This window comes from Musa acuminata, chromosome BXJ1-2 (genome assembly GCF_036884655.1).
Source record: "Musa acuminata AAA Group cultivar baxijiao chromosome BXJ1-2, Cavendish_Baxijiao_AAA, whole genome shotgun sequence".
In the NCBI taxonomy this organism is placed as follows: domain Eukaryota; kingdom Viridiplantae; phylum Streptophyta; class Magnoliopsida; order Zingiberales; family Musaceae; genus Musa; species Musa acuminata.
In genome coordinates, this window is record NC_088328.1 from 30,675,001 (window position 1) to 30,702,500 (window position 27,500).

At 38.0% G+C, this 27,500-nt stretch overlaps 6 protein-coding genes across 6 annotated transcripts in view; 3 read left to right on the forward strand and 3 right to left on the reverse strand.

The window, feature by feature from the left end:
- Positions 1 to 1,897: 1,897 nt before the first annotated feature.
- Positions 1,898 to 9,565, reverse strand: LOC135609474 (CMP-sialic acid transporter 1-like). The gene is made up of 8 exons (XM_065102791.1): positions 9,432 to 9,565; positions 7,320 to 7,403; positions 6,942 to 7,159; positions 6,167 to 6,245; positions 3,819 to 3,988; positions 3,491 to 3,677; positions 2,608 to 2,685; positions 1,898 to 2,483 (listed from the first exon to the last, which is right to left on the reverse strand). The coding sequence occupies exons 1-8, from the start codon at positions 9,480 to 9,482 to the stop codon at positions 2,340 to 2,342; spliced, it is 1,011 nt and encodes a 336-aa protein (XP_064958863.1). The 5' UTR covers positions 9,483 to 9,565; the 3' UTR covers positions 1,898 to 2,339.
- An 834-nt stretch (positions 9,566 to 10,399) lies between these two features.
- LOC103976422 (large ribosomal subunit protein uL10) lies at positions 10,400 to 13,211 on the reverse strand. Its single transcript, XM_009391614.3, has 5 exons — positions 12,759 to 13,211; positions 12,553 to 12,621; positions 11,302 to 11,400; positions 10,829 to 11,221; positions 10,400 to 10,751 (listed from the first exon to the last, which is right to left on the reverse strand). The coding sequence occupies exons 1-5, from the start codon at positions 13,014 to 13,016 to the stop codon at positions 10,611 to 10,613; spliced, it is 960 nt and encodes a 319-aa protein (XP_009389889.2). The 5' UTR covers positions 13,017 to 13,211; the 3' UTR covers positions 10,400 to 10,610.
- Positions 13,212 to 13,247: 36 nt separating this feature from the next.
- LOC135609488 (uncharacterized) lies at positions 13,248 to 18,029 on the forward strand. Its single transcript, XM_065102819.1, has 5 exons — positions 13,248 to 13,714; positions 13,826 to 13,979; positions 16,670 to 17,503; positions 17,585 to 17,732; positions 17,824 to 18,029. Exons 3-5 carry the CDS (start codon positions 17,427 to 17,429, stop codon positions 17,884 to 17,886), a joined length of 288 nt encoding a protein of 95 aa, XP_064958891.1. The 5' UTR covers positions 13,248 to 13,714; positions 13,826 to 13,979; positions 16,670 to 17,426; the 3' UTR covers positions 17,887 to 18,029.
- A 3,675-nt stretch (positions 18,030 to 21,704) lies between these two features.
- Positions 21,705 to 22,576, forward strand: LOC103976424 (non-specific lipid-transfer protein A-like). Its single transcript, XM_009391616.3, has 2 exons — positions 21,705 to 22,193; positions 22,315 to 22,576. Exons 1-2 carry the CDS (start codon positions 21,859 to 21,861, stop codon positions 22,352 to 22,354), a joined length of 375 nt encoding a protein of 124 aa, XP_009389891.3. The 5' UTR covers positions 21,705 to 21,858; the 3' UTR covers positions 22,355 to 22,576.
- A 423-nt stretch (positions 22,577 to 22,999) lies between these two features.
- Positions 23,000 to 26,423, forward strand: LOC135609493 (uncharacterized). Its single transcript, XM_065102827.1, has 4 exons — positions 23,000 to 23,153; positions 23,248 to 23,289; positions 25,037 to 25,200; positions 26,166 to 26,423. Exons 1-4 carry the CDS (start codon positions 23,099 to 23,101, stop codon positions 26,181 to 26,183), a joined length of 279 nt encoding a protein of 92 aa, XP_064958899.1. The 5' UTR covers positions 23,000 to 23,098; the 3' UTR covers positions 26,184 to 26,423.
- A 377-nt stretch (positions 26,424 to 26,800) lies between these two features.
- The window catches only part of LOC103976426 (protein VERNALIZATION 3), a 2,744-nt gene continuing 2,044 nt past the window's right edge, over positions 26,801 to 27,500 (reverse strand). Inside the window, exons 3-4 of the mRNA XM_009391619.3 lie at positions 27,332 to 27,372; positions 26,801 to 27,217 (exon numbers count right to left, since the gene is read on the reverse strand). Coding sequence (XP_009389894.2) covers positions 26,991 to 27,217; positions 27,332 to 27,372 — 268 coding nt within the window. The 3' untranslated portion in view covers positions 26,801 to 26,990. The remainder of the gene's footprint in view (positions 27,218 to 27,331; positions 27,373 to 27,500) is intronic.

The following is a 27,500-nucleotide window of genomic DNA, read 5'->3' on the forward strand; positions in this document are numbered from 1 at the left end:
CATAGTCTTTTTACCTTTATTTTCATCTCTCTTGTTGCTTCAATCACTTGCAACTTTCTTGCACCGAAATTAGTCTTGGAAAATTGTATATCCAAAGAGGAAGAGATGATGAAGAAGCTTTTGCTCATATGATATCATGCTTTAATGGTTCCCTGATCATTTGACTAGATTAGTGGAGTGAGAAGTTGCAGAGTTCCATTACTTCAATCACTTGAAACTTTCTTGCACCATAGTAGTCTTAGACAAGCTGTTGCAAGAGGCTATTTTGCATTTGTGTCTCAATCTACATGAAAAGGAAATATGGCCAAAGAGGAAAAGAAGATTGAAGAAGCTTTTTCCCTTATGATATCATACTCTAAGAGTTCCTTTGATGGTTTGAACCAAATTAGTGGAACAAGAAGTTGCAAGTCCCACTACGTCTTCTTGGCAATTAAAGAAGGGGTTAGGCGTGAGGTGCCATTAACAACAACTCAAAGTCAAGACGGCTATGCATCACAATCTACCTAAGGAAACAAATCTTGGTTTGGTAGAAGAGGGTTACTGTCGAAAACAACACTTGATGAGGTCGGTTTAGGTCGACTCGGTCTATTCCTTGTATGACTCAATGTCAAAAACTTACATAAAAGATTAGGTAGATTTTGTACTCTTGATAACAGTTTCTTTCGATGCTCAAGTTAGTGAACGTCTTATTTAATCCGATCGAGCATGATATTTTAAATTCGAGGAGGGAAAGAGAAAAATGCTGCAACTCGATCGAAGCTAGTTTGATGCAAATGCCTCCTCCACTAACCTTGATCTGTCATCGTTTTGGATACTAAGCATATCAAGATACGACTGATGTCAAATCGAACTCAACTAGACTTGGATTGAATGGAAGAGAACAAGCTAAAGAACTGGAAATTCTATCAAATGAGTGTGATCTTGGGAACACAAAAACTCAAACGACCTCAACACATGAAACCATATGTAATCTGATTCGTTCATTTAAATTGTCAAGCAAGAGAGAGAAAGTGAAGTAAGGCTGTAGACACAATCATCACAAAGAACTGTTAGGCTTTATGTCAAAGGTAGCAGCAACAGCAGCAGTAGGTCAACCATTAAGCAAAAATATCGGCACGTGAAATCATATGTAATCGAAGATGCCAACTGTTGGTGAAAACTTTAATGATTTATCGTAAGATTTTGAACTCGAATTCTGTCTTCGCCACTTATGATTGATTGATTATTTCAACTATCAGAGGAAGTGAAGCAAAGCTCATCTAACCATCACAGAGAACTGTTTGGCTTTATGACAAGGTAGCAGCAGCAGTAGTAGTAGTAGTAGTAGCAGGTCATTCTCCATAGACATATAGCGAGGAAGTGTATGGGGCTTTAGTGGGCGGGCCAGAGGAAGGCGCCCATGGCGAAGCTCCTCTTGTGGTCGACGTCGCCGGTCACGGGGAGGCCGTACTCCCGGAGGAGGCAGTCGAGCTTCCACTCCGGCATCGACTCGTAGTCGGCTCGGGTGTAGCGCGGGTAGTGCAGTGGCATCCGGAAGCAGTGCAGATCTCGTTGTTGCTGCTTCGCCTGCGCGCTGGCGGCGAGGGAGAGATTGGATACAGGTTGAGAAATGGAGCCCATGCTGCTCCTCCTTCCGCCTCTCTCCTTGGCTTCGAGTCTATTGAGCAGCTCGAACAAGGAGGAGGCGTCTTATAGAAGTGGTGGGGAGTGGCAAAGGAGAGATTAATTAATGGTCTTTGGAATTGACATGTTGTCAGTCAGTCAGTCAGTCTGTCCGTCAGCAGCGCACCGGCAGGGGTTGGCATTGATGAACAACTACATGACTTGGGTCACAGTCTCCGAATTTACCTCATTCGCATGGCAAATATCCATAAATATTGTCTCGAACATATCATCATTGTCGCCATATTTTTAATTCATTTGAATATACTTGGTGACATGGGTCCAAAATTGCTCGACTTAAAAAAGAAGAAAATGGTTTACTCTATGGTGATAAACACTTGAGATACTTAATGCAAAATCAATGAGACAAACTGATTGAGGACTAGTCTCTCTCTCTCTCTCTACATTAACTGTGACACCACATGGCACAAATCTATTCATTGGCTATGCTCTATGTTTCTGGAGACTTTGCTAGTGCATTATGTTGCAGAGCACTAGCAAATCTATTCGGACTTTGCTTGTCCGATAGACTCGTCTTCTTCATAAAATCTGGAATTGCAAGCACCACGCATTCAATTCACATCTTCTGTTTCTTTCATCTCTAAACAATTCCATCTACGATATGAATAGTATTTGGTTAACAGATCCTGTTCCGTTGAGCTTACATAGCAACAGAATCATGACTCCCCCGTTGGCTCGACAGCTATTTCCTTGAGTGTGTCTGACGCCGCCTTTGTTGTCGCTGGTAAATCTACGAGCTTGTGAGCAGGAGCAAAGTACATGTGCAGCGAAATCATGCAGATTATAATGCCCAAGAAAAGCTGCAGAAAAGATGTCGACCGTAGTAAACCGATCAGGCATAGTTTGTCACTTGTCCTATAGAAAATGTAGGACAGTAAATTGATACTTTGGCTGTTGATTTGATCTTGAGGGTATACAACTTACCTGCACAGTAGGCTTGAAACTGAAAAGAAATATAGATACGACCATCGTTAGTAACATTGCCATCGAAGTTGAATACACCTGAAAGGATGAGGAAAAACACGATAAGTTGAAATTATTGTCAAAAGAAACATATTGCCGGCAAAAGAATATCCACCGTGTTAATTAATGTTTATAAACATTGTGTTTCTTTGGATTTTTCAGATTCCATGAGAGAGAACAAATTTACGAAGATGGTAACTGTTGACAGTAAAGTTCAAAGGACTCTAATATTCTCATTTCTAAGTAACTTTAATACAAAAAGCATAAACATACATATAAAGTAAGTCAAATTTTAAATGCAACTTTGTCATGCAGTTGATGTTTTTAATTTGGGCTTGGTTTGCACTGTAGAAATAACCTTCTAAAGTTGACTAACAAGCTCTAACAAAGACATTAACATAAAAGACTGGCCCATACAGTCTACCCCTTACAAGAAATGCTTTCATGACTTGAACTTGACACCAAATCATAAAAAGGCTACTTTGCCATGGCAACCAAGGCTCACCTTCCTTCTCAAAGAAACATGTTCCATTTAAATTACTTCCTAAAGAGCAAGTCCATGTCCTATTATGATATGATAAATACAATACAGTGAAAATGAACAGCAACAATAATGAAAACCAATTTTATCCCTACAAGTAAAAAAGAAAATAAAAATAAAAATAGAACACTGGCTCAGATATAACAATCCAGAATAACATGCCATGTCTCAGCAAATTTTATAGGCAATATATTCTACCATTTTATGGCTACTTTAAGCGTGTCATTGGTTTGAGCATTGTACATGCAGTACGGAAAATCACTTCCACATACACAGTCGTAGAAGAAAGTATACAGGACTTACCTTCACAATATTGTCTGCATATTTCATCAGCCATGAAACTAACAACCCAGAAGATCCTAGGTTTAATACAACCAGCCATGTTGTAACAGTGTATCCATTAAGAAGACGTTGCCACCATGGTCCATTCTCAAATCCAACTCTAAAATCATCCATCATAAGCCGTGCCATGTTAAAGATTGCACCAAACCTGACAGTAAAGTGTAGCAATGGTAACTGATAGTATCTAACAACTCAATATTTTATGAATCTCTTGCTTCTATTTGCTGAGAAAGACAAGTTAACAAATGTACACACACACACACACGAAACAACAGATAAAGGTATATACGTATATAGTTGCACATTCTGCCAGTACAGGGTGTCGTTGTTCTTCTTCATCAAGTATTCTGTATAAACACCAGCTAGTGCAGAAAGACAGGCAGACAAGAGTCCAAACATGTAACCTTGTATAGGTGCTGAAAATAGTGAGTCACAAGATGCCTCTCCACAACCTTTCACCTGTGCATCATATTTGAAAAAATTATATAGGTGGTTAATATGATTGGTATGATCATCATTAGTTGAAGTTTGATATAAATAGGAATGAGTGGATCCAAAATATTCAAATGGCTTCATGAAAAACAGTATTCAGCGAGGATAAACAAAATGACCTTCGCATATTAGTCGTTGACATCTTCCTTTTTCCCATATTAGTCATTCTAATCATCACATTGTCTATCAGTCACCAGTGGACATAATTAAAGAGGAAAATGATCAGATGTCCTTCTCATGCTTGGATAAAGGTCCACACCAAATTCTTACCTGACTAAAGCCTCAAACCCTAATCCCACTACACATCTTCCTGCAATACTAGTGTCCCCTTCCTCAAGAAGCTTATATGAAGATGGAGCTCAACAATAAGAATATTTGGAGCGAATTAACCACTGTGATGGCCCTCTTAAAAGGATTTGTATGCACTAACCTATAGATCTTAGGCACCAATATAAATAAAAAGCCTTGTATAAAGCTCAATGGTGGGAAAAGATCTATGTAGCTAACTCCAAATAGTAAGAACAGTATGACTTGTTGTCACATGAGGACAAGAACTAATTTAAATTTTATTTCTTACAACAAAAGGAATGGAACAGAAATAATCTACACATCTTATTTATTAGAAACGTATATCCAAAAATTTGCACATAGAACAAAAGCATGGATTAATATAAACTATTCAACATTAATAACCTTGTGTATACTAATGATTCATAGACGTAAGATTTATTTGCATCTAACAATTAGTAGAAAATTTTGTACATTTATCACCCAAAGCACCCACATTTGCTTGTTTGTCCCTCTAATATTGATACTTGAGCCTGTTTCATCCAAAAAAATCCATTTATGGATCAATACCCTTATCATAACATACCAATATCAAGAAAAATAATCATCGCAACATGCCCTATAATAGTCAGCATTTGATGGGTACTAAATGTTTGACCATCTGTAAGTTTTTCAGATGGTATGTCTGATGCCAAAAGACATTTGAAATGCATTGTTGTTACAACTTACAAAAGCCCCTAATTCTAGGTCTCTCTACTCAAGATTTTGTGTTCTAACCAATCCTGTTCCAACATGGAAGTAGTTTGGAATCAGCCAGTCCCAGTATTAAACCCCTTCAAGTTTTGCTTGTTGAGATCGGTCATGCAGCTCCTATTTAGTGAAAATAAATCAAGGGTTCATCCAATTTGGTGTAACAAATTAGTGGCATGTCAAAGCTCAGTTCAACAATTTTATACAATTTCATGGCAACTTATGAATCTCAGTTATGAAACAACTAAAATTGAATTGGAAATGGTTAGAACTGAAACAGCTGTTGAATCTATCCACAGTTTCCAACAGTAAGAAATGTCATAAACCACAAAGAAAAAAATAAAAGTTTGGAATAAATCAAGGGTTTGGAATCAATCCTGTTCCAACATGGAAGTAGTTTGGAATCAGCCAGTCCCAGAATTAAACCCCTTCAAGTTTTGTTTGTTGAGATCGGTCATGCAGCTCCTATTTAGTGAAAATAAATCAAGGGTTCATCCAATTTGGTGTAACAAATTAGTGGCATGTCAAAGCTCAGATCAACAATTTTGTACAATTTCATAGCAACTTATGACTCTCAGTTATGAAACAACTAAAATTGGGAAATGGTTGGAACTGAAACAGCTGTTGAATCTATCCACAGTTTCCAACAGTAAGAAATGTCATAAACCACAAAGAAAAAAATAAAATCTCTTATGAAGGACCAAAATTAGAATTGATGCTGACACTCTGGATACAACATCACCATCAATAAATAAGACTTGCCAGCAGGACATGGTAGAACTTAGGGATCCCAGATAGAGAAGAGGAGATAAAATAGGGCTTGAGTTTCAAACAGTTGGAACTCTAAAGGCATGGGCTTTGGGGTTCAATCTTTCAATGAAAAAAAATGGAACAGGAGCGCTTGAGCAATAGATCTTATTAGAAAGGACCAAACATTGGTGTACCAATATCACTTTACCCTATAGACTCCAGTAAAATTAAAACATAATTAGTGCAGTATGTTAATGGAAAAGAAACCACAAGTACCAAATGGAACTGTTAGGGCCAACTCTAGAACAGCATAGATTCAAACTTGAGGAATTATAGATCTCCAAAATAACAGAGCACCTGGCTTGTAGTTGTCCCAACAGTTAATAGAACTATCGCCATCCACTGTAGGGTTGACAACTTCCTCCTCAGAAAGAACCTAAAACATCAAAAGGAAATGATTCCACTGCAATCACAAACCATAAGTTTTATAACAGAGAAAACGATTGAAAAGACACCAATAGGAACAATGGGAATTTTTCTTTCATGTACAAAGAATATTTAACAATATACACATTGAAGAAGACTTCCTAAAGATCCAGTGTGATTTATTTCTGATTCCAACTAACGCCAGGAACAAATGTCATGATTTCAAGTGTCATGCTACAATAACTGCACCATTCTTACAAACTTCAACAAATTGTTTAAGCTGACCCAATTCGTGTCAAGGAACTAGCTTAATTTGCCTTTCAGTACTAACATGAGTATATTCAGAATTTTAATGTCATATTTGTAGTCAGAATACTCAATATTTTCATGAATTGTTTCAACTAAACCCAATGTTCATGTCACAGTAAGTCAATATTTGGAGTGGCAGCTTTTGAAAGAAAGAGCAGTTAGAAAAAAGAGCTTTAACTTGCATGGCAGTAACAGTGCTCTTATTTTCAAATGCTAAGAAGTAGATTAAATGTGAACTGATTTTTGTTAAAATTAATGTTGAATACAAACATAATTTTGAAAAATAACCTAAAATTAAACATGCATGCTAAGTTGCCTGATTGATTACAAGAGAATATAATGCTTCAATGAGAAACTAGATATTTTACATGATGACTTCACATTATGAGCAGTGTACCTGAATAAGATACCAGTTGTGACAATTTTCAAATTACCCATTATCTGATATGTTGATGGATCCACATAAGTCAAGGTAGCAAACTGGACATTGTTGTGAACAAGATAAATGATAGAAGGAATGGGAAATAAACGGACACTCTTCCAATCTGTAGTCATCCTAGGAGCAGAAGATGATGCTTGGCACTCCTTCCAAAGGAAGAAGCTAGATACCACAAGCTGAAATTTTTGCAACAGGACACAGATGTTAGTAGAAGTGGCAACCTATTGACAATACCTTCCTGATAAGAGATTAAGTTGCTTGATAAAGATCTAAAGTATGTTTGGAGTATATTAATATAAGAACACCAGAAAAGCTTAAATCATAATCAAAAGGTACCTTGAAAACTTCTGCAAGAAATGGAACTGTAGCATAGTCATATTTGTATTTTCCATGACTTTGTGACAGTGTTGTCAAAATTCCCTGGAACACAGACAAAAAAAACGTATTTCTCAATTATTTCACTAGCAAATGTTGTATTTTGGAAAAATAAAATGAGACAAGAGTTTCTTTTTCTTTTTTAATGAAAGAGGTTGACAAGAGCAAGAAATTCTAAAAAAATTTCATGCATGATTCACAAAGGACCTGTATCTTTAGATTGAAAAGTGAATCTGGAAACCTAGAGATAAGATCAGACTAAATGCTCGTAAATTAAAGTCTAGTGTCAAACTAGAAATATCCAAATTGAAGAGTAGGTAGATTTACAGGAACAGAACTTACCCAATTTGTAGCAAATATAGCTACGATCAAGATGATAAGGACATAAAATCAGAATAAATGAAACTAGATGTTAGTTTCATCCACCTCTAAAGTTCTTCATGGATGTGGGGACAGTACAGGATTTTCTTGAACAATGTAGTGAGTTTCAAAGTCGAACTAATTTAGAATAAAAATTTGACATTAAAGTCAGACATTCCATCAAATCAACATCATGTACACCTAAAAAACACATATAAGACTCAGATAGTCATACATGGGTAGCAAGCTTTTCAAGTTTCTTGAACAAGATTCACATAAACGTAGAAACAAAATATTCATTAACCTCTTTATTCATGACTAAACAAAGCCATGGATTCAAGTTTCGCAATGAGGAGACTGTCTCTTTTAGTATATATCACGACACTTGAACTCACCTGGATTGTTTGTGGTCTTAGCTTACTGACATTTTAGATAGCCTAATCATTGGAGCTAATTATTATGTGACTCATCTCCTAATTTGGCTAGCCATCTCGATCAGATTTGCAAACCCCACTTTCAAGATAGCCAATAATTTCACATCTTTGTAAGACTTCCTTCAATAGCCAAATGGCTTCCAGAGCAAACTACATAAGGAAGACAGGTAAGGTCTCCTGCCTTTTCCATTTTCTTCTACTTCTCATTTATACAAATAAGCCGGATGCCAAACTGTACGCATGATTTCTCGCAAAATAATCAAAGTGATCAAGTCTCATGAATGCATCTAAGAAAATCTTTGTATGGGCAAATATCCTTAACCAGGCAAATCTCAATATGATATTCATTTTTGCTACTAAGTCAAACGAGATTACCACCTGCAAAACAAATAATAAGTTTATTTCACTGGTAAAAGAAGCACATCTCCTGATGATGTGATGGTTAACACAGCCAGATTCTTGGTATCACTAAGTCTAGCACCACTAGAAACCACCTTATAATATGATTTTCAAAGAAGAAAGAAAAGGAAGATCAGAATAACGATAGGAACTAATGAATAACAATCTTAGCCATCTATCCCTATACACAAAACTAGGTGAACAGGATTACATTGACCAACATAAATAACAAACAACATAAGGATGTTGCAAATAGATTATCCAAAAGATTCAAGATATTTGGTCTTTGATAGAACAAGGAACCTACCTAAAATCCGTCTAAGAAGTTCAAGATTGATTCGATGGTCAATGCAGCACTTCACGTGAACGTTTTCATGACTCAAAGTTCAACCTTATGCAGTAATATTATTGGTAAAATCCACTGTGTCATTTCAGGTATTAGAAAGTCTACCCTACGAGAAAAAGCCATCATTCCAATCGAAGCGAAAGATCAATTATTCCCTTCCCATACGGGGATTTTTCCTCCTGTCGTAGTATCCTAACCACCAGTACAAGATCTTCCAACTACCGCGCAAGAATGGACACCGATCTGCATTGCATAGTCCTCAAGACGAACTAAATTTTGCAAGTAACTCCAATCAAAGCTTGCAAACATCTTCAATCTTGACGATGCCACAAGAAATTGATTTAGGATCAGTACATCCAACTGATCAACGGACTAACGAACCGATAAAGATTACGCCACAGCTCGTAGTCGTCAATAACTAGTAAGCTTATTGAAATCTATCAAACGACCAAGCAAATCTGACGAGATCGGTCAAACTATAAATGCAGAGATTGAAAGTCGATTAGAAACCTAGGGTTCGTCTCGATATCACACCTGGGAACTGGTGAGGAGAGTGAGAAGAGCCGCTACCAAATACCAACGCATCTCCTCCCCTCTTCCTTTTCCGCCCTCCTGCTCGTCGGTCCTCCGCCCTTCCTTTTTCCTTTTTGTTTTGCGAATTAATTAAAGACCAAAAAGTCAGTGCAAGTATAACGGTTCTACGTAAATAACGGGTTTCGTAACGTCACGGCCGTCTTTATCGTAAATGACATGGAATAAATCGTCCGGCTCACGGCCAGGTCGCCGCAGAACTGAACCGGGCGTGGTTTATTCCAACCTGGTGGTATATATATATATATATATATATATATATATATATATATATATATATATATAATCATTTCAATTGGTTTAGGTTTTTATCCTGCGAAAATAAGTCGAGATGCTCCAACCCAATTGGTTAATTTTGAGATGTTCTACACGATCGAATCCATAGTAATTAAAAGATGCAAAAGGTTGTAAGTAATGGCATGTCCAAAACGAAGCAGGTGGACCTTAGTGTCACAGTAAGATTACTCTGGAATGATTTGACCGATCATTGTTCTTGTCACCAAAATTTGGTATTGATAAGAATCACCAAACTTTGTTCTCGTCACCAAACGACTTTTTTTACTATGACTAATTTTTAAACATAGACTTGATAATAATATGATAAATTACACCTTAGATATTGATATGATATGATAGAGTGCCAAATTCGATGTAGGTTCAAAACCCCTTCAAATAAGATACTAACGAATCTAGCATGTAAAAATTGTATTAAATCAACACATAGTTCTAGGGTTAAAACCAACCTTTCCCCAACACGGAAGTTATATGTTCTGAAAAAATAGCTAGAGAGAAGATTTAAGATGAGGGTATGCTCAAACCATGATTTAAGAAGGCAAATGTTTTATCAAATCTCAAATAAGGTAGGACCAACCAAATTGAATGCCATCTTCACGATCGACTGTAGGACGGTATTCTGGGATAATTTCCAGAGTTTAATGTTCCACAAAAAATTAAGCAATTAGCATTAATAGTCAAGACATCTAAATGAGAATTGCAGATGATTACTTGCTAAGAGACCACATCAAAAAGCAAAAACTCCACTTACATCCCAAAATTTTAGTAGAACTAAACCTGGAAAGACAAATTGATCTTAGAGAGAAAAACTTAAAAGACTCGCCCACCCTAATCAAACAAGCTAAAGCCCATATCGTCATCAGATTCCTCAGCAGGCTCCTCTTTCTTCTCTTCTGCAGGTTCCGCTGTGGGTGCCGCTGCAGCTTCTGCAGCAACAACAGGAGCAGCAACAGCAAACTTGCTTGGATCCTGCACCAATTATAACATATAGAATTATGACGAAAAAAAATAGATCTAAGATCCATAGCTAGACTTGTGCAATCTACCTTTAGGTATTCCTTAACTTTCTCCGCCTGTGGGAAGGTGTACTCGGTTGCAATTGCAACAGCAAGCACATTCTTGTATGCATTGATGAACATGTGGGGTGCTGCTGCAAGTGTTGGGTAAGAAACAGCCAAAGACAATGAGGTAACCATGGAGATACCAGCTGCAAACTTTTCGATCAGGTCATCCTCCGAGAGATCCAGCACCTCAGGACTGAAGACGGATCCATTATCATAAACAGATAGAATGACAAGGCCATATGAAAAAGGTCTTATCCCAAGCTTTGCAAGTAGAGCAGCCTCAGATGAGCCCACTTTTTCTCCCTTCTTAATCAGCTCAACAGGGGTAATGATTTCCACAGTACCCTTGTTAATCTTGGTTGGAATATTAAGCACCTGTAATAAAGCAAAAGGAACTTTAAGATGAAACCACAAACAATTTTTTGCATGATAAACATGAGAGATATCTTGTTAACCTGAAAAAAAGATGTCTGTGAAGGGTCCAATCCAGTGTTTCCAGGGGGGACAACAACATCAATAGGAGCAACAAGCCCAACACGAGCAGGAGCTCCAACCTGAAATATAAGAACAGAGAAGAAATAGAATGCTAGTTCAAATTTTATCAACTAAAGAAAGACTACAACTCCACCAGCCATCCAACATTAACAGCAGCAGATCAATACTAAAAATGTAAGCAGAAATGGAACATAGGGAAAGTGGGAGAATTCTTGATCACAAATTTTAGACCCACATGTTTTTTATGAAATTATAATTCATCTCATCTATTCCATTAATTAACATATAATACAAGAAAGATCTTTCCTAGCAAAGGTTCTATATACTGAAAAAACAAAAGATACTAGCACACGAAAACACAAGGATCTATTAAGTCAGGAGTCAGGATGCATGCCCCAAGTGTCCGATGCGACTAGGGACATGATACAGAGCAACAAAGGAGAAATGTTGTTGATATATTTTACAAGGACAATGCTAGTAGCTGATAGAAAATTATAAAACAGGGTGAAGAAAAGTTTTCATAACAGAAGAGCACTTGATACTTGTCATCAGCAAGAAGCTCAGGACATGTATCCAAAGCAGTCGCTGCATAAATTCAAATATGCAGATATATATGATGTATCATGCATCCAGCATGATCTGAAGAGTTGATACATTACCACAAGTAATGTAGCTAATGAATCTCTATGATGTCTCTCGTGTTGTCTTCTTAGATGGAAAGTTGAACAAAAGAAAGTATTCAAGCAATCACAAATCTTAATTGAAACCAAATGAGATTCAAGATAATTATTATATTGATGTCTCCCAGTACTACACACTAGGCAAAAGTGTTTTCTTCTAATCCAATCACAAATGAGATTCAAGACTAGCCTACAAATGTCTTAAATATTGTGCATCCATGTGGCCAAAAGGTATCCACAACTTTCTTATGATAGTATAAATTTAGAATGACTACTCAATACTGTCAAAGGAAGAACTATGGGCAAGACCAGAGATCTCATTTCTGTTCTGCACAATTCCAATATACGCAACATGCAGAAAAGTAAAGATATTTCTGATACCTCTCATTGTATTGGATATGTACATGTAAATAATTTAAGAAAATAACCTAACTAATAACTTCGATAATGAAATCTTAAGGCCATAAACAAATGACAAACTAAAAGGCAAATTCAAAAGTAAAAAGAAGGGGTTCTTGAAAGCGTGCATACCTTATACTTGGCAACCTCCTCACTAACTTCCTTAAGATCGCCTTTTGTAAAAATCAGACCTACATTTCCCTGAAACAAAAAGAACAAAGTTGCAATTGTCAAAGCAAACAACTACAGATGGTTAAGAGAAAGAGATCTCGATCATAAAGCCGCGATATTTCCCGGAAAGACAGAAGGATCAACAGATACACGAGGGAGGAACTTACGATGAGGAGAGGGAGGAGGTTGAGGTAGTTCTTGTTCCCGGTCTTCTCAGCATGGATCCTGATGCAGCGGCGGATGAGGGTGTTCTTGCCCATGAGGACGATGGAGTCGCCGCGGAGGCCCTTGCGGATGTTCTGAAGCTGGTTGGAGCCGACGTTGTCTGCGACCGCGATGAGCACCTTGCTGTACTCGTCCAGCAGAGAACATAGCTTCTTATCGTACACCACCTTCTTCTCCGCCTTTGACAGCTTCACCGTCATCTTGCCTTGCTTGTTCGATAGGATCGGAAGCAAACAACAAGAAGAAGAAGATACAAAAAGTGTCCTTTACAGGGCCAGGCCGAGGCTAAAGCTTCGTCAAGGCGGACGGGGCCGGGCAAACCCTGTCTCTTTAACCCTTTGCGATCGAAGAGAACGAGAAGGACGGAGATGGAGACACTGAACAGATGACGGCCACGAAACCCTAATCGCCTGTTCCCCTTCATTTTATAGAGACGGGAAGTGATCGACATGAGATAAGATGCAAACGGACGGTCGAGATCGAAACATATTGAGTCGGGGCGTTTTTAGATCGGGCCTTCACCATGTGGGCTCCTCTGCGTCGCTCCGTCGCACATTCAGTTGCGACCGTCTGTACGAAACAGTTTTTCGACCTGTTAACTGCAGCTCGTTTGTTTACCAGTCTTTTCGATGGCGAATTCTGCTACAACGAATGTGGGTCCCACACTTTCGTAGTTCAGGTGAAATTTCTGGTAAGTCCAAAAAAATATTCGTGCGTCGAGCGTTGGCTGAACACCACTGTGATCTTCGATCGTCTCTGTTCGTCGCCACTGTGATAAGTGACGCCTTTGACATGTTCGAAGGAATGCGTCAAAAGAATATGAGTAGAGTACCAGAATACCACCATGCCGCTGGTGCACTCCGTCGGACTCATCGGCATCCTCTTCTTCTTGATCCAGGTAATTAGATTGCTTGCTCTGTTCACGAGGTGCAATCTTTTCTGATGCTCTTCGATTTCTATCACCTTTAATCATAAACATAACAAGGTTGTCATGACCGGTTGATTGTAGATGGAGAAAGGATACAACTGCAGGCTACAAAGGCATGCTCTCAACACACGGATTCCTGGGCCAGTAATCTTGGTCGTTAGCTCCATCCACAATGTGTCAGATCTACGAGAGAGCAGATCACCCAATCGTAGTCAGAAGACAATTTGTTATCGGGGTTGGTAAATTTTTTTTTAATTCCTTGAGCTAGTATCCTTGGAAGACAAGAAACTTTAATGAGGATTTGATTGTTCTAGAAATATCTTGGTGAGATGAATGCACAGAGGAAAAATACGAAAAATTCTTTAGGATTTGTGTGAGGGGTATACTAAGAGGCTTAAGCCTAAGCTTCGATTAATATAAGAGAAAGAATCATTCCTTATCTCTTATTGACCTCGTCAAGAAGAATTTGATTTTTCTTGATAATAAGTGCCGAATCACTTAAATCTTGTATTTTGATTGTTGATTCTCTGTGTCTTTCTTTTGGTATCGATCTCTTCGCTTCACGGAGAAAGCTTTTGATATATCATAAACCAAAATTTCCATCTATCCAGTCCACAACCTTTGAATCATGTGGACAATGATTTGTTTTGGCAGTGTTTGGTGGTGATGCTCTCATTCTAGCTTGTGATGGGAAGTAATTATGGAGCCTATGATTGTTACCTTCCAAATGCTCTGAATCTTTCTTCCTCTATCTGTTGACTTGATATTGCAGTAAAATGTGTTTTGGTTTACTCCATTTGCAAGACCCGCATGATTGACAACCATGGGCAGCATGATTATCTTAATTTATCTCCAATGATTTAAGGATTTGCTTTGTCACAACTAATCTTTTTCACAGTTAGTTGCATTGCATGGATTGCATAAGCTAATCATGTTTTAAAATGTGTGATTAGATTGATTCATCACATGCATCTTTCAAAAAAAGACAAGTTCTATTATATCCTAATATAGACCTAGTCCCACTTCATTGAGCCAAAGCTCCAATGATAAAGAACTGGTTGAACTTCAATTTTCTGGTGATCAACTTCATTATACTTCCTTTTTTTTATATTCAATCGATGAATTCTGCTTCATATTGATAGGAAGATAAAAAATGTAATGCTGTATGAATGCTTGGCTGCCACAAGCTAATTATTCCTATAAGAACTTTTCCGACACCTGTAGCTTCAAATTACAATGTCTAAAAGATTGATGGGCCACACTTTCATGGAAAACTTCATTATACTTTTTGTTAGTGTGATGTGGATTCAGGAAGTTGTTTAAGGTGGTGATTAGTTTAGGAACTGCAAGTTCTCTTTATTTGTGTTCTTGTTGAAGAGGTAAAGCAGTAAAATTTGAGGTACTGATTGGTCAAGATGTTAGCTTTAGATTGTAAGCACAGCATCAATTTGCCAAATCTTTCTTTGTGGACAAGATCTATGTTAGCACATTGAGGAACCTGTGTTACATGTCCTCTGCTGAAAATTTTAGGACTGTCTTCTTAGGGTGTGCCATCAAGTCAAAATCTATGGATAAGTAGCACTCTAAGTTGCAAATTATTATCTATGAAACTTGATGAAAAAATAGGTTGGTAATTGGCTTAAAATATATAGTAAGGCAGCACTGGCTGATCTTGACATTTTTATTAATCTCCTTTAAAAAAATAAATGCATGACATATTCTGATATAATGAATATTTTTATCCTAATTAGTCAAATCCCAGCAGAATAGGCTAGTTCATTTATGGCCTTAATGTCAAATGCCAATAGAAAACATTCACTTAATCAAATCTGATAGGATAATTTTTTCCCTAGCCATATACAATCAGGACTATAAAAATGAACCCTTCTCATGTATGATACTCACCCTATATTCATTTTTTCCTATATCGATTTAATTCTAACTTGAGTATCATAGGAGTCTTACCTGGTATTAATTCTGATACTAGTTTTGCAAGACCTCGACATCTTAGATTTTACCACTTCTGTGCCTCAAGTCGAGCCACATCTGGCAAAGTCATATAAGTAATTCATCTTGGTTAAAGTTTCCTTAGAGCTTGGCAAATAATTGTGACATATTTTACTTGGAAAGTGGATCAGATGAATCAGATCAGGTTATGTGGTTGATGACTAAAATTAGTACTGTCATATTATATGGGGATAGGTTGAGGATTAGATTGAGTTTGTCCCCCCAACTTTTGTGATATAGATGCCATACTGTTGATCATTTGTCCCATGCAGCCACCCTCTCCGTTTTTAAACCATTTACAGTTCTTTTTAGAAAACAATAAACTGATTGCAATCATCAACTATATGTCTATCACTTGCATGTGAAGAAAAAACAATTTATTGGCTGATACCATAACCTCAGTAGATCTGTTAGCAGAAGATTATATAAGAAAAAAAAAGGAAAAGGAAAGGAAAGTGAAGGATAAAGAGAAACTAGAATAAGTTCACTGTAAAGAGAGTCCAAAGACTTCAACATGAAATCCTTGTCAAGAACCTGAAGAAATCATTACTGAGCTATACATCATTGGAAATCTCTCTCTCTCTCTCTCTCTAAGAAATATGGGAATATAACTAGCCATTAGGATGTATAAGGGATGGAAGTACAAGGAAAATAATGTTGAGAAACTTCTGAACATTGAACCAAAAAATGGAAAGGTGGTGGTTTCTGCTTGAAGACAAGCTTGTTGTGAATTAGAGTTGCAACCTATTTTGGTTCTTCTAACTTCCTCTTTGTCTATATGAAGATTTCTTTACTTTCCTATGACAGGGGTCTTTAGAATTTGTTAATACAGAAATTTCATTACAAAAAATGGATCAAATTGTATCATTTCGATGCAACTTCTTGATTACCTTTTTTTTTTCTCTCTTTTTTTTGTAGTGAGGGAGATCAAGTGACTGTAACATTGTCCATTACATCTTTACAGCAATTGAGAAGCTTGAAGGAAAATTTGATTTCTTAGGGATGGGTAAAAGCCTACTTAAATTAGATTAGGTTATATCCTTCATTGAATTTGAAATGGATTTGAATAGAAAAATAAGTCCACAAGTATATGTTACATACTAATTAGGCTTGACACCTGAAACTGAACCCAAGTATACAATACAAGAGAATAGAGAGAAGAGCATTGTATAAATATTACTTAAACACCGGAAGAAAATATAAATGAGTGTATACATGGTTCGTCATAACTATTTAAATTTGGGTTACCATTAAACCCAAAAGCTTAAACTGGTAGGAAATAACCCGATGTATATATAATACTTTAATGTCCTCTCTCATGTGTCAAGTGCAAGCATAATTGATCCTAATTATATGGTGCAAACCTTGCACCGGCAACATGAAGCTGTTAAGCTAACACCCTACAGGAGTGCCAACAAAAGAGCATCCCTGGTGGGTTGCCTCAGTAAAGAAAATGTAGTATATTAGCAAGTATTATACAAGTGAAAGGGCAATGTGTTTGGTTGGCAAGAGAATCCAGGGCAGTTGAGGAAGATGGCCTGTTTCATTCAAGCTTGTGACACATTTCCTCTTCCTGCTTCATGTTGAGTATAAATAGACCATGCAGAGAGAAGCCAGCATCTCATGTGTTGGGTGACCACAAGAAGGCAGAAGGCAAGCAGAGGAGCAGGTGGCCATGGCAGATCACAAAACTCAGCTTTACTTTGTCTTCATGAACTTTGATCCAGTCTACGAGCGCCTTCGTGCTGATCGGTCCGTATCTTCTGTTTCTTCTTCTTCTTCACCTTCTCTGAGTTCATAAGATCTCCTGCATGTTTAATGTTGCTTCATTAGATCAAAGGAAGGCATGAAGGAGCTTGACACCTACCTGAGCAGCAAGCATGACCAGCTACTTGCAAAGTTTCTCCCACCAAGCACCTACAAGAAGAAGTCCTCCTTGGCCATTGTTGATGGCTTCTCAGTGGAGACAAACAAAGAGCAGGTACTCTTCTTTGTTCTGCAACACTTCTTGGTCATGTCATCTGCCACCAGTAATGGAATGCGATTTGTTCTTGTTGTCATCAAAACCTCAGGCAGCCATTCTTAGATCTGCAAAGGAGGTGAGGGTGGTTGAGAAGAACCAAGAACTTGCTTGACTGCATGAGATATGTGTACAACTTTGGAAAGGATAATACATTTGAATCTGTAATAGTCAGTCTGAGAGTTGCTAGGAAATTTCATAAGCTCTGTACATTGTAGTCATTGCTTGACTTGAAGATCTTTTTATTTTGTCTGTGAATCCGAAAGTTTAACATGATCTCAATAAAAAACTCATGTTGTGGCTAATGTTTTTAAGACCATCAGATCAGAGTATCTTCAGAGGAAAGCTACTGAGACTCCGAGATTGACTGACCATCAAATATGTTGGATTGCTAGCAACAAAACTACAAACAAGACTGTAATACAGATGACTCACAGCAGTTCAATACTTGGTATTCTCTCTTGTGGAATCCTGAGTGAACATGTTGATCACTTGAGTGTTTGAGTTTGAAGAGGAGACATGAGAGTTGCACAAGAAGGTACACTAGTTTCAGAAACATCAGTAAATTGCTCAGTGATCAGATATCCAGCTGAAAAGTATTCATGGTAACAAAATGCAAACATCAGTAGCTGCTAATTGTGAAACAATGCAGGTAATGCATCATGGTATCAGTAAACTCATCCCAAATCCCTAAGAGACAAAAGAACAACCAATTACATCATCCATCCACTTGCTACCATTAAAAATGAGCTGATGCAAGTACAGGGTGGTTCCTTAGTACATATCTTGTTATGATCAAATACTTGTATTACTTTCCCTGTTTGTCCATGCATCACTATCACCTTACTGCTAAACTTGAAGTGAAACACCTTGGAGATAGTATTGATCTGGATGACATGATCTCACACTTAAACTTCCAGGCTTTGCTCTTGGCACTCTTTGATTATGATGACAAATGAGAATAGTAAATATCTTGAATAAAATGGCAAAACAAAAAGAAGACAAATGTGCCAAAATGAGGTGGAAAAAGAGTAGTGGTTAACTGGTTATTGCCAAGGCAGTGGGAAGCAAACCCTGCTACATTGAATTCACAATCATTCTGAACACAGCTACAGGAACTGACAGTCTAGCAACAGGACTGGATCTCTATCAGAGGCCACTAAGAGCTAAGAGATCAGTAAGTGTGGGCCTGTGGGGCTCTACAAATTATTGTGTATCTCTAAGCAGGTTAAGTGAAGACATAGTCAAAGCTGCAGGATGCACATAGGATGTGTCAGGAACTCATTAGACATGAATGTTGAGCATATCATGATACATATGTGGAACAAATCTTTGAAAGAAAGCTCACAGAGTATTCAATGACCATAGGTAAAGATACAACAGAAGTATATGAAGAAAAGATATCAGTATCAATCTTTGGAAGCATTCCAAAGTGAAAGAAGCTAATAACATCTCTTTGTTCTGATAGTAAGTGTAACCAATAGGTTTGTAGATCTTTAATAAGTTAAAAGCAAATAGAGACCAGCTTTTGTGTATCTCTACATGCCATTTTTCCTTGTGCTTTTGTAAGATGGATTATATCAATATCCATGGTCACATCTCTTTGTTCTAATCACGACGGCGACAAATAGATTTGAGTTAAGCTTAGTCTCAAGTAATAATGAAAAACCAGATAGCTAAGATGGTTGCCAAACAAAATTAAAATCCACATGACTTGCAGCTTATTAGGAAGAACAGATTAGTTCTGAACAATTATGAAGTTGTCCAAATTATATGGCTGTATGCAGAAGTACATGGCAAGAATGAACTCTGTTACTACAGAATACCAAACAGAGCTACAAAAAACTCTGAAACAATCAGACACAAACATCTCAAATTTGAAGACTAATAATAATATACTTCCTATCAATATAAATGTTACATAACAATCTATTAAGATTATCTACACTGACTCTTCCTAGACCCCTCATTGGCGAGAGACTTGTGCATTGAATACGTCCTTCTTATGTGTGTCGAAGGAACTGTTTGAGATGAGAATCAACTTAAAACAATTGGATAAAATTTGAAACTGTTGGCATGAAGAACAATGAGGAGTAAGAACAACCATCAAGCACAGATATTATAGCTCAGAAAACTAAATGCTAAGTTCTCTCATGATTTGTGCTGCTTATATAAACCTAAAAGTAATGGATTTACACAAGTAGCACATGCATGTCTTTGCATAATACAAACACAAGTGCTTTCACATACTTACACAGATACATCATAAGCTTTTACTTCATCATTGCGCAGAGAGTGTCACTACAATCTCCAGAAGTAGTTTCAAATGTCTGGAATGTGTAGATGCAGTCAATGTAGCAATACCGCAATGGAGGACACTCATCATAATCTCAATATGCAGGTCAAGCTCCACCATGGTAAAGCAACTGTCAGAAGCTATCCTCTGCAAGATCAAAGTTAGAACCTAGTGCCCTGCATGAGGGAAGTGGCAGGTCTGTCTCACAAAGAAATCTTTGTGACAAACACATAGTAATGATCACCCACCACAAGAATGCGCAAAAGATGATGTCCAAGGATGGTGATAAAAGATACAACTTGCACAAACACCATGACAAACGCATAAATATCTTTGAATTTTCGTTACCTAAGGCTTCAACATAGCAATTAAAAGTAGCAGAAAGAAACATCTACAGACATAAATGCATAGCTAGAATATTCAACATGATATATGGAACCTCCATGACAACACAAGAAAAAAGTCCAATTGCTGAAACAACCACACAAGTTCTACTTCCTTAATTGCTGAAACATCACTGACGAGTCATAGCATCATTCTACTTCTATCAAACTGAATATTGGCATCAAAAACTACAAAAGATTACTGAAACAAATTTTAAAAAAGCCTTGCATGTACAACAACAGCAATCGAAAGGACAAGAAGGTTGGAATCAATTACAAAGAGGAATGATGTAAAATTTAAAACAGAACATCAAAATCAATTACTTTAGGAGACACTTTCGAAAATAGTATTAAATATGAGCACACCTCACATAATCTACATGCAACATGAGCACCAGATGCACATGAACTGATCATTTATTGTGTCTTTATGGTATACATCGAAAAAAGAGAGTTCTTAAACTAATTTCTGAGCTCTAAAATTTTATGCTCCATGTATGTTAGCTGAACTTTTTAATTCATTCTTCCCCAGATTGCATACAAGAAAAGAAAATAAGTTACATGAATGCAATTAAAAATTTAAAAACTGTGCAATATAAAAGACAACCACAACTAAAGTAAGTCAAAGTTCATTAGACGAAGCCAGTATATTTTTCAATAGCATCATGTAATTTCTTATGATTCTCATTAGCATAAAAACTAAGCTAGCACAAATGCATAATTTCTTTTACTGGCTCTCAACTGCAGCAAGTAATATCTCAGCAAAATTATAGCTCAAGATCCATGTTGCTTCGGCTTTTCTTAAGACAAACCCTTTTCTAAGTTTTATGAAGTAACGAGTTCTTTTATTGTAACAAAATTGTCAAGGTAGTGAATGCTGGCAGCATCAGGACATAAATCCATCTCGGACATCTCAAGAAAAACAATTTTTTGCTTCTTCGATCTTCTTCTACTGGCAGAATCCTTGGACCCTTCCTGATTTCATGTTTCCTCGTTTACAAAGCCCAGTGAGAACACAATTGTGTGAGCAATGGCATTCAAGCAAACAGTTCATGAATCAACAGAAACACCTGGCTATTCAGCCAACTCTAAGTTAAATTCATCAAAGATTCGAGCTTTCCTTCCGTAAGCTCCTATAAAAGGATTGCAAGAGACCACGGCCGGGCACAGAACCAGAACGTGAATCGGTCGAACAATTGGCGTGCAAGATCCGAGTGACCCAACTCGCAGGGGGGATTCATCTCTCTCTCCTGCAAATTCCGTCACGGCACTCGACTCTTTCTTCTCCTCATCACGTAGTTTTCGCCATCCACGCACTTCCTTCGCATGACACGATCAGCGTCTCTTCCTTCGCTATATATATACAGACACACACAAACAACAACCTTCTGCAGCACTCTCGACGGCCATGGCTCGCGTTCTCGTTCTCCTGGCAGTGCTTGCAGCCGCCTCGGCATGGGAGCCTGCGAAGGCTCCCCCATGCAGCAAGATTACGGAGATGATCGTGCCGTGCATTCCCTACTTGATCGACAAGGCGGCGCACCCAGGACCGAAGTGTTGCAGCGGGGTGAGAGACCTGCGCAAGGCGACCAAGACCCACGACGACCTGGTGGCCATCTGCGAATGCCTCGAGCGCGCCGCCCACCTCTTCCCCGGGATCGACCACCCGCGCGCCGACAACCTCCCCCACCTCTGCGGGGTGCGCTTCAACCTCACCTTCTCCCCCTCCGTCGACTGCAAGAAGTGAGACTCTCTCTCTCTCTCTCTCTCATACGTATATATATATATAGCTATCAACAGTACTATCATCATACACTGATCCATACACGGTGAGTGAGATCACAAGCTCTTCTTCCGTTGGCAGAATTCCAGGGCCCGAAGAGCTGGAGAAGCATCTGCTGTAGACTCCCTCCATCAGCGTCTGCATGCATGAGCAATCAATCGCAGCAAAAGGAGGTCGCAACAACATGATTGCTCAGTGTTCACTTTACTCGGAAATCTCACTCTTCCTTCAGTTGATTCAATAAAATTGTATGGTCTCATGTTCATCAAGATATGTGAATCAGCACTACATGACAAGTGTTGAGGATCACAAAGCACCAATGACAGATACTTCTTTTTTTTTCTTTTTCGTTAAAAGAAAAACCATTTATTCATGCATTCATTCATTCTCTTAAGATGCTGATCAACAAAATACACGAAATAAAAATAGATAAATCCACATGAAGATCATTGAACTTTAAGAAAATAATATTTTGGATACTTTTTAATAATCCTTTCTTAATTTCACCAATTATTTCACCTTTGTATTTTCCAACATTTTTTAACGGGTATCAAAGTAAATTTATGTTTCATTCATTATATTAACAGTCAATATATGGTGATTTACTGTTTTATATTTATATATACTGTAAAATTAAATCTAAGGTATATGTGTAATTTAAAATCCTATTAAAATTGGTCCAACTCGGCTCAATTAGGCCGGATCGAAACGGTTCGGCCGGTTCCGGTTTGGGAGACGTGGCCGCGCGGCTACATCTCATGTGCGCCGCACGTGTGAATAACTAGTCACCGAGCGATTTGGGTCTTCTCTCGAGGACGGGAGAGCGAGAGGGCGATTGGGAGACGAGCGCAACCCAAGCAAAGCCATGAAGAGGATTCCTCGAATCAAGTTCCCGCAGAGGCATCCGCCCAAGCCCACAGGTCCTTCCATCCTCTTCTCTTTCTCCCCCTCGTACATTTCCTTTTAGGGTTTCTAAATGCTCCTTCTTACGATCGATTTGATTGATTCTCGTAGGATCGTCCCCGGCTTCTGATGAGACAACGTTCCTCGAATCAAGTATGTTAACTTCCTTTTCCCCTTCGTAGTGGAGGTCTTTCATGTTTCCATCGGCGTAGAAGAATGTAGTAATCGTGCTAATGATACGTGCTTACGGTCACGGGGTTACGTTGATCTAAAACATCGATTTGGGTTTCCCCGACCGACTATATGGTTGAATTTGAGATTCACGTCTTGGTTATGTTTGTTTTCTGTCAGGGAAAGAAGGAACATAAATCACGTTGTTAACAATATGGTTGAAGGTGGGCATGAATTGTGTTTTATGAACGTAATGCCAATGAGATCCAAGGGGAATGAAGAATCATATCTCATCGTGTACAAATCCGGATATGTAGCATCTTAGTTGATTATTTATATTGAGAATATAATGAATATATTATTTTTTTTTCTTCCGCTTGTTGATTGATTCCTAATTGCTTTTACTTTCCCATGAAAAGAAGACATATGTAATTATGAATTATGCACATAACTTCAGAGATATCAAACATTAAATTTCCTAGCGGCTCTCGATTACAGGATTGAACCATGTACAAAATATTTGGTGGAGCATGTCATAACTAAAATTTTTATCTGCAGTATGATTCCCTCCCTGAAAAAATAATTAAATCTAGGGAAATTTAGAATAATTGCCCACTTGAGATAAGTGGTTATGCTTTTAAGCCAGCTATGTTCTACTTCCTGATAATACTTCATTGAATTGAAAATCCTCGGTTTTTTATCTTATTTGTTCTATTGCCCTTGTTATCGTGGAAGGAAAAAAGTAGCCTCCCATAAAAATTTGTAGAGCTGATGGGTGCAAAGGTAATTAAGGATAAGCCTTAAATAAGCCCCAAAGTATGATTGTTGTTCGTCTTCTTTGCTAATTTTCAATCCCCAAGATTGTAATCTTTCTCTTCTCCTTTAGCCTCACCTCTCATCACCAATCCCTCGCCCCTTCCTGGTTGTCCTCCTTTGAAACACATAAGCCTCTTAAGATGTTTTCTTTTTGCCTTACATCGGTTGCATGTCCTTAGCAATAAAAAGTGGTCGGAAACAATGATCATAAGGAAACATCACAAATGTTAACATCAAATAACTAGAAAATTAGAGGATAATGAAAAAGGTACCTATCATTGATCTCTTTCCATTCTGCAAATTAAATTATTTCTTCCCAAATGGACTTACACAGCCTTTAGAACCTTGCTTAAGGCTTTAAAGGTGTATTTTCCCTTATCAAAATGCATAAGGTGGAGTAAAAAAGAGTAACATGGCAAACGGAGATGTCTCAGGTGGATAAAGTGCCATGAATTAGAACACATCTTGTGAAAGTGCCAAATCTGTCTGGTGGGCAATTTGTAATTTTCCTACTTCTCTGTGCCCGAGCCTCTAGTAGATCCTTTGTTGTAGATGAATCTTGATGAGAACAAGAGAACAATCACTGCTTGCAGTTCTTGGATATAATCATTTTGGGCCCATTCCAGCACATAAACAGCAGAGAAATAGCACTGGGACTTTCGTAGTAAGTAGGCCCTTTACATCTTGGAGCCCTAGATTCATCACGTTAATTGTCACTGTGTACATGTTGTGTTAGTGTCCTGTTCATGTCAGTGTATCCATGCTTCCTAGGCTCTACGGTGATTGCAGATATTGTGTGACATTTTGCTAGGTATTAATGGGCCTTACTCTATCAGTTATGGACATAAGTGATACATCTTCTTTTCCAAGTTTTACCTTCCTATGGTAATTCATATTTGCATTTCTTTTTTAGATGTAACATCCCAACCCAAGGCTGCCTCATCATCTGGCGATGCTCGAAGTTATAGATTCCGATCGGATGTTCCTGCTCCACCTTCCTACACTGCTGCAGGTGGAAAGGCTTCACTCTTGCCAAAGCGCATACCAATATCAGATAAAGAGATCGAGACCATTTTGGTGCGTGAAATTCTTTCTTGTGATTCTTACTTGATAAGGTCTATCTATCAAAACTATATAATTAAGCAATGAAGTCACTGCCTATTTTCCTTTTTTATATGTTTATTTGTTCTCTGTAAGAAGTTTTTCTACTAAACTATTTTTCTTGGTGCTATATAATATTTACCTGTGCCAGATTATTGTTGCTAATATAATAGATGGCAGCTCAGAAAGTGTTTGTTAGGTGTGGACTCTTTAGGAGCTGCGTCTAGGAGTCTGATATTTAATTGAGAATATTCCATGGAGTATAATTTTGTCCATTTTATGACAAGTCTATTAATATCCTATGATGTGTATTATGACAAGTCCTTACTACTTGTAAAGAACATTTGCATGAGCAGCTAGTCTGTGTCTGCTGATACTTTAGATCTGCTGGGTTAGTTTAGAACATCTGTCCCAACCAGTTTGTTGCCGGGACAGGAATGTGTCCTTTTCCTAAGGGATTGCTTATGTGCTATTCCTGAAATGTGACTTCCATCTTTTTCTCCTAAATTTTCAACCATCGAAGAAGTTTTTCTTTAGGTCAGTTCTGCTTCTATCAATAATCTTGATCTCTGTTTTCTTTATGTAACTGTGATTTCCTTTTTTCTTTTGGTTGACTTTTGATCTTTGTCAAATATCTGTGTTATGTGGGAGTTGGAGCATGTAACAAACTGTCCTACTAATCATTCTTTAGTATAAGTGTGATCCACTAGCTATGATCATTTCTTTAGATGCATATATGTTCCAAGTCAAATAATCTTCTGACTTGGGTTCTATTAAAAAGAAAGTGGGTTTCTTTTTGTTGGCAATATGTGAACTTCATTTTTTATCGTGTAAAAGAACTATGCAATCCTTGAGTTTGAAGGCACAAAAGTAACTCTCCTTTTTGTTATAGTCATATTATCCTTTGTCATATGGCCTGATGAGCATTCTATTTTTCGCAGTTGGGTGGCTGTTTTTGATTATGCAAGCTGTCGGTTGCGCTCGTGAGTAATATTGCATGAGTGTTATGGTTGTATCTCAAAGTACATTTCTTAGGCCACAAACTTTTTGTTCCCTGGAATTTGAGGTTTGACCCTTAATTTTCCTGCATTTATTGTAATATTAATGTAAGATTACCAACTCAAAAGATGGTTACTTTTTTTACCAGTTGTAAGGTGGCATTTCTTTCTAAGCTCTTTGAGATGCTCAACTTCATTGGATCTTGAAACTTGTTCTAGTGATGGTAACACCTTTAAGTTTGCTTCTTGAAACATGGATCTGTGACAGGTCATGCTTGTGTTATGGAACATTCAAGCTTGGATGATTGTTTGCTTATCTTACATTTGGTTTGCTTATCTTAAGTTGATGATATCATTCATTGGAACCATTAGTTTAGTCGAAAAGATAGAAAACCATTACTAGTATCAGATTAATTGAAGCTAATTTGTAGGTTTCTAGTTTCATTGGAGGTGCAATTATCAAACTCCCTTTCCTTCTTTGAAAGAAATTAGGATGCACACAATCTTATGCTTAAAAGTGAAAATTAAATCCAGAAGATAGTTAGTTAAATGAAAAGTTCAATGAACCTCCTAAACAATTGATCAAGAAAAATGTAATGACTAGGATTTCTATAAACATTATTGACTCTTATATACATATTCACATTGGCTTTTCTTGATAGATAGATTGTTCCCTATTGTAAGAAAAGAGAGGTGAGAAGAAAGAGGAAGGTCCCCAACCTCACCAGAGCCTGTATTGTATACTGTGTACATGTATGCATATCCAAGCTACATCCTCCTCCCACCGGAGCCTGACTCTCTCTGGCAGTTGAAGTAGACGGCGGCGACCGGCGATCCGAGGTTATAGAGCTCCGCGAAGTCCCTGGTGTTGAAGTTCTGCCGCCACCCGGGGGCATCCACAGCTTGCCGGCTGGGGAGCTGCCTGAAAAGCACGAAGACGTAGCGGTGGATGCCGAGCTGAGGCCGCGGGCTCTCGTAGCACACTACCTCCTGACCTGCAGCCAATGGGTGTTGCATGCATGCATGGCTGTGAGACCTATTTCTGCTCGAGTGCGAGAGTCACGTATGCAACGAGGTATTTGATCTTGTTCTGCTTGAAGAGATCTTACCGTGTGTTGCTTCGGTCTTCGCGGGGATGTCGGTGATCAACCTGCAGCAGTGGAAGGATCAAAAACTAGTTTATTTCGTTGAGAATTTAGTGAGAAAAGCTCGCACAAGAACTAAACGAACGAGACAATCACACGGTGTGATGCAACAGATATGAGTACGTATCTTCTT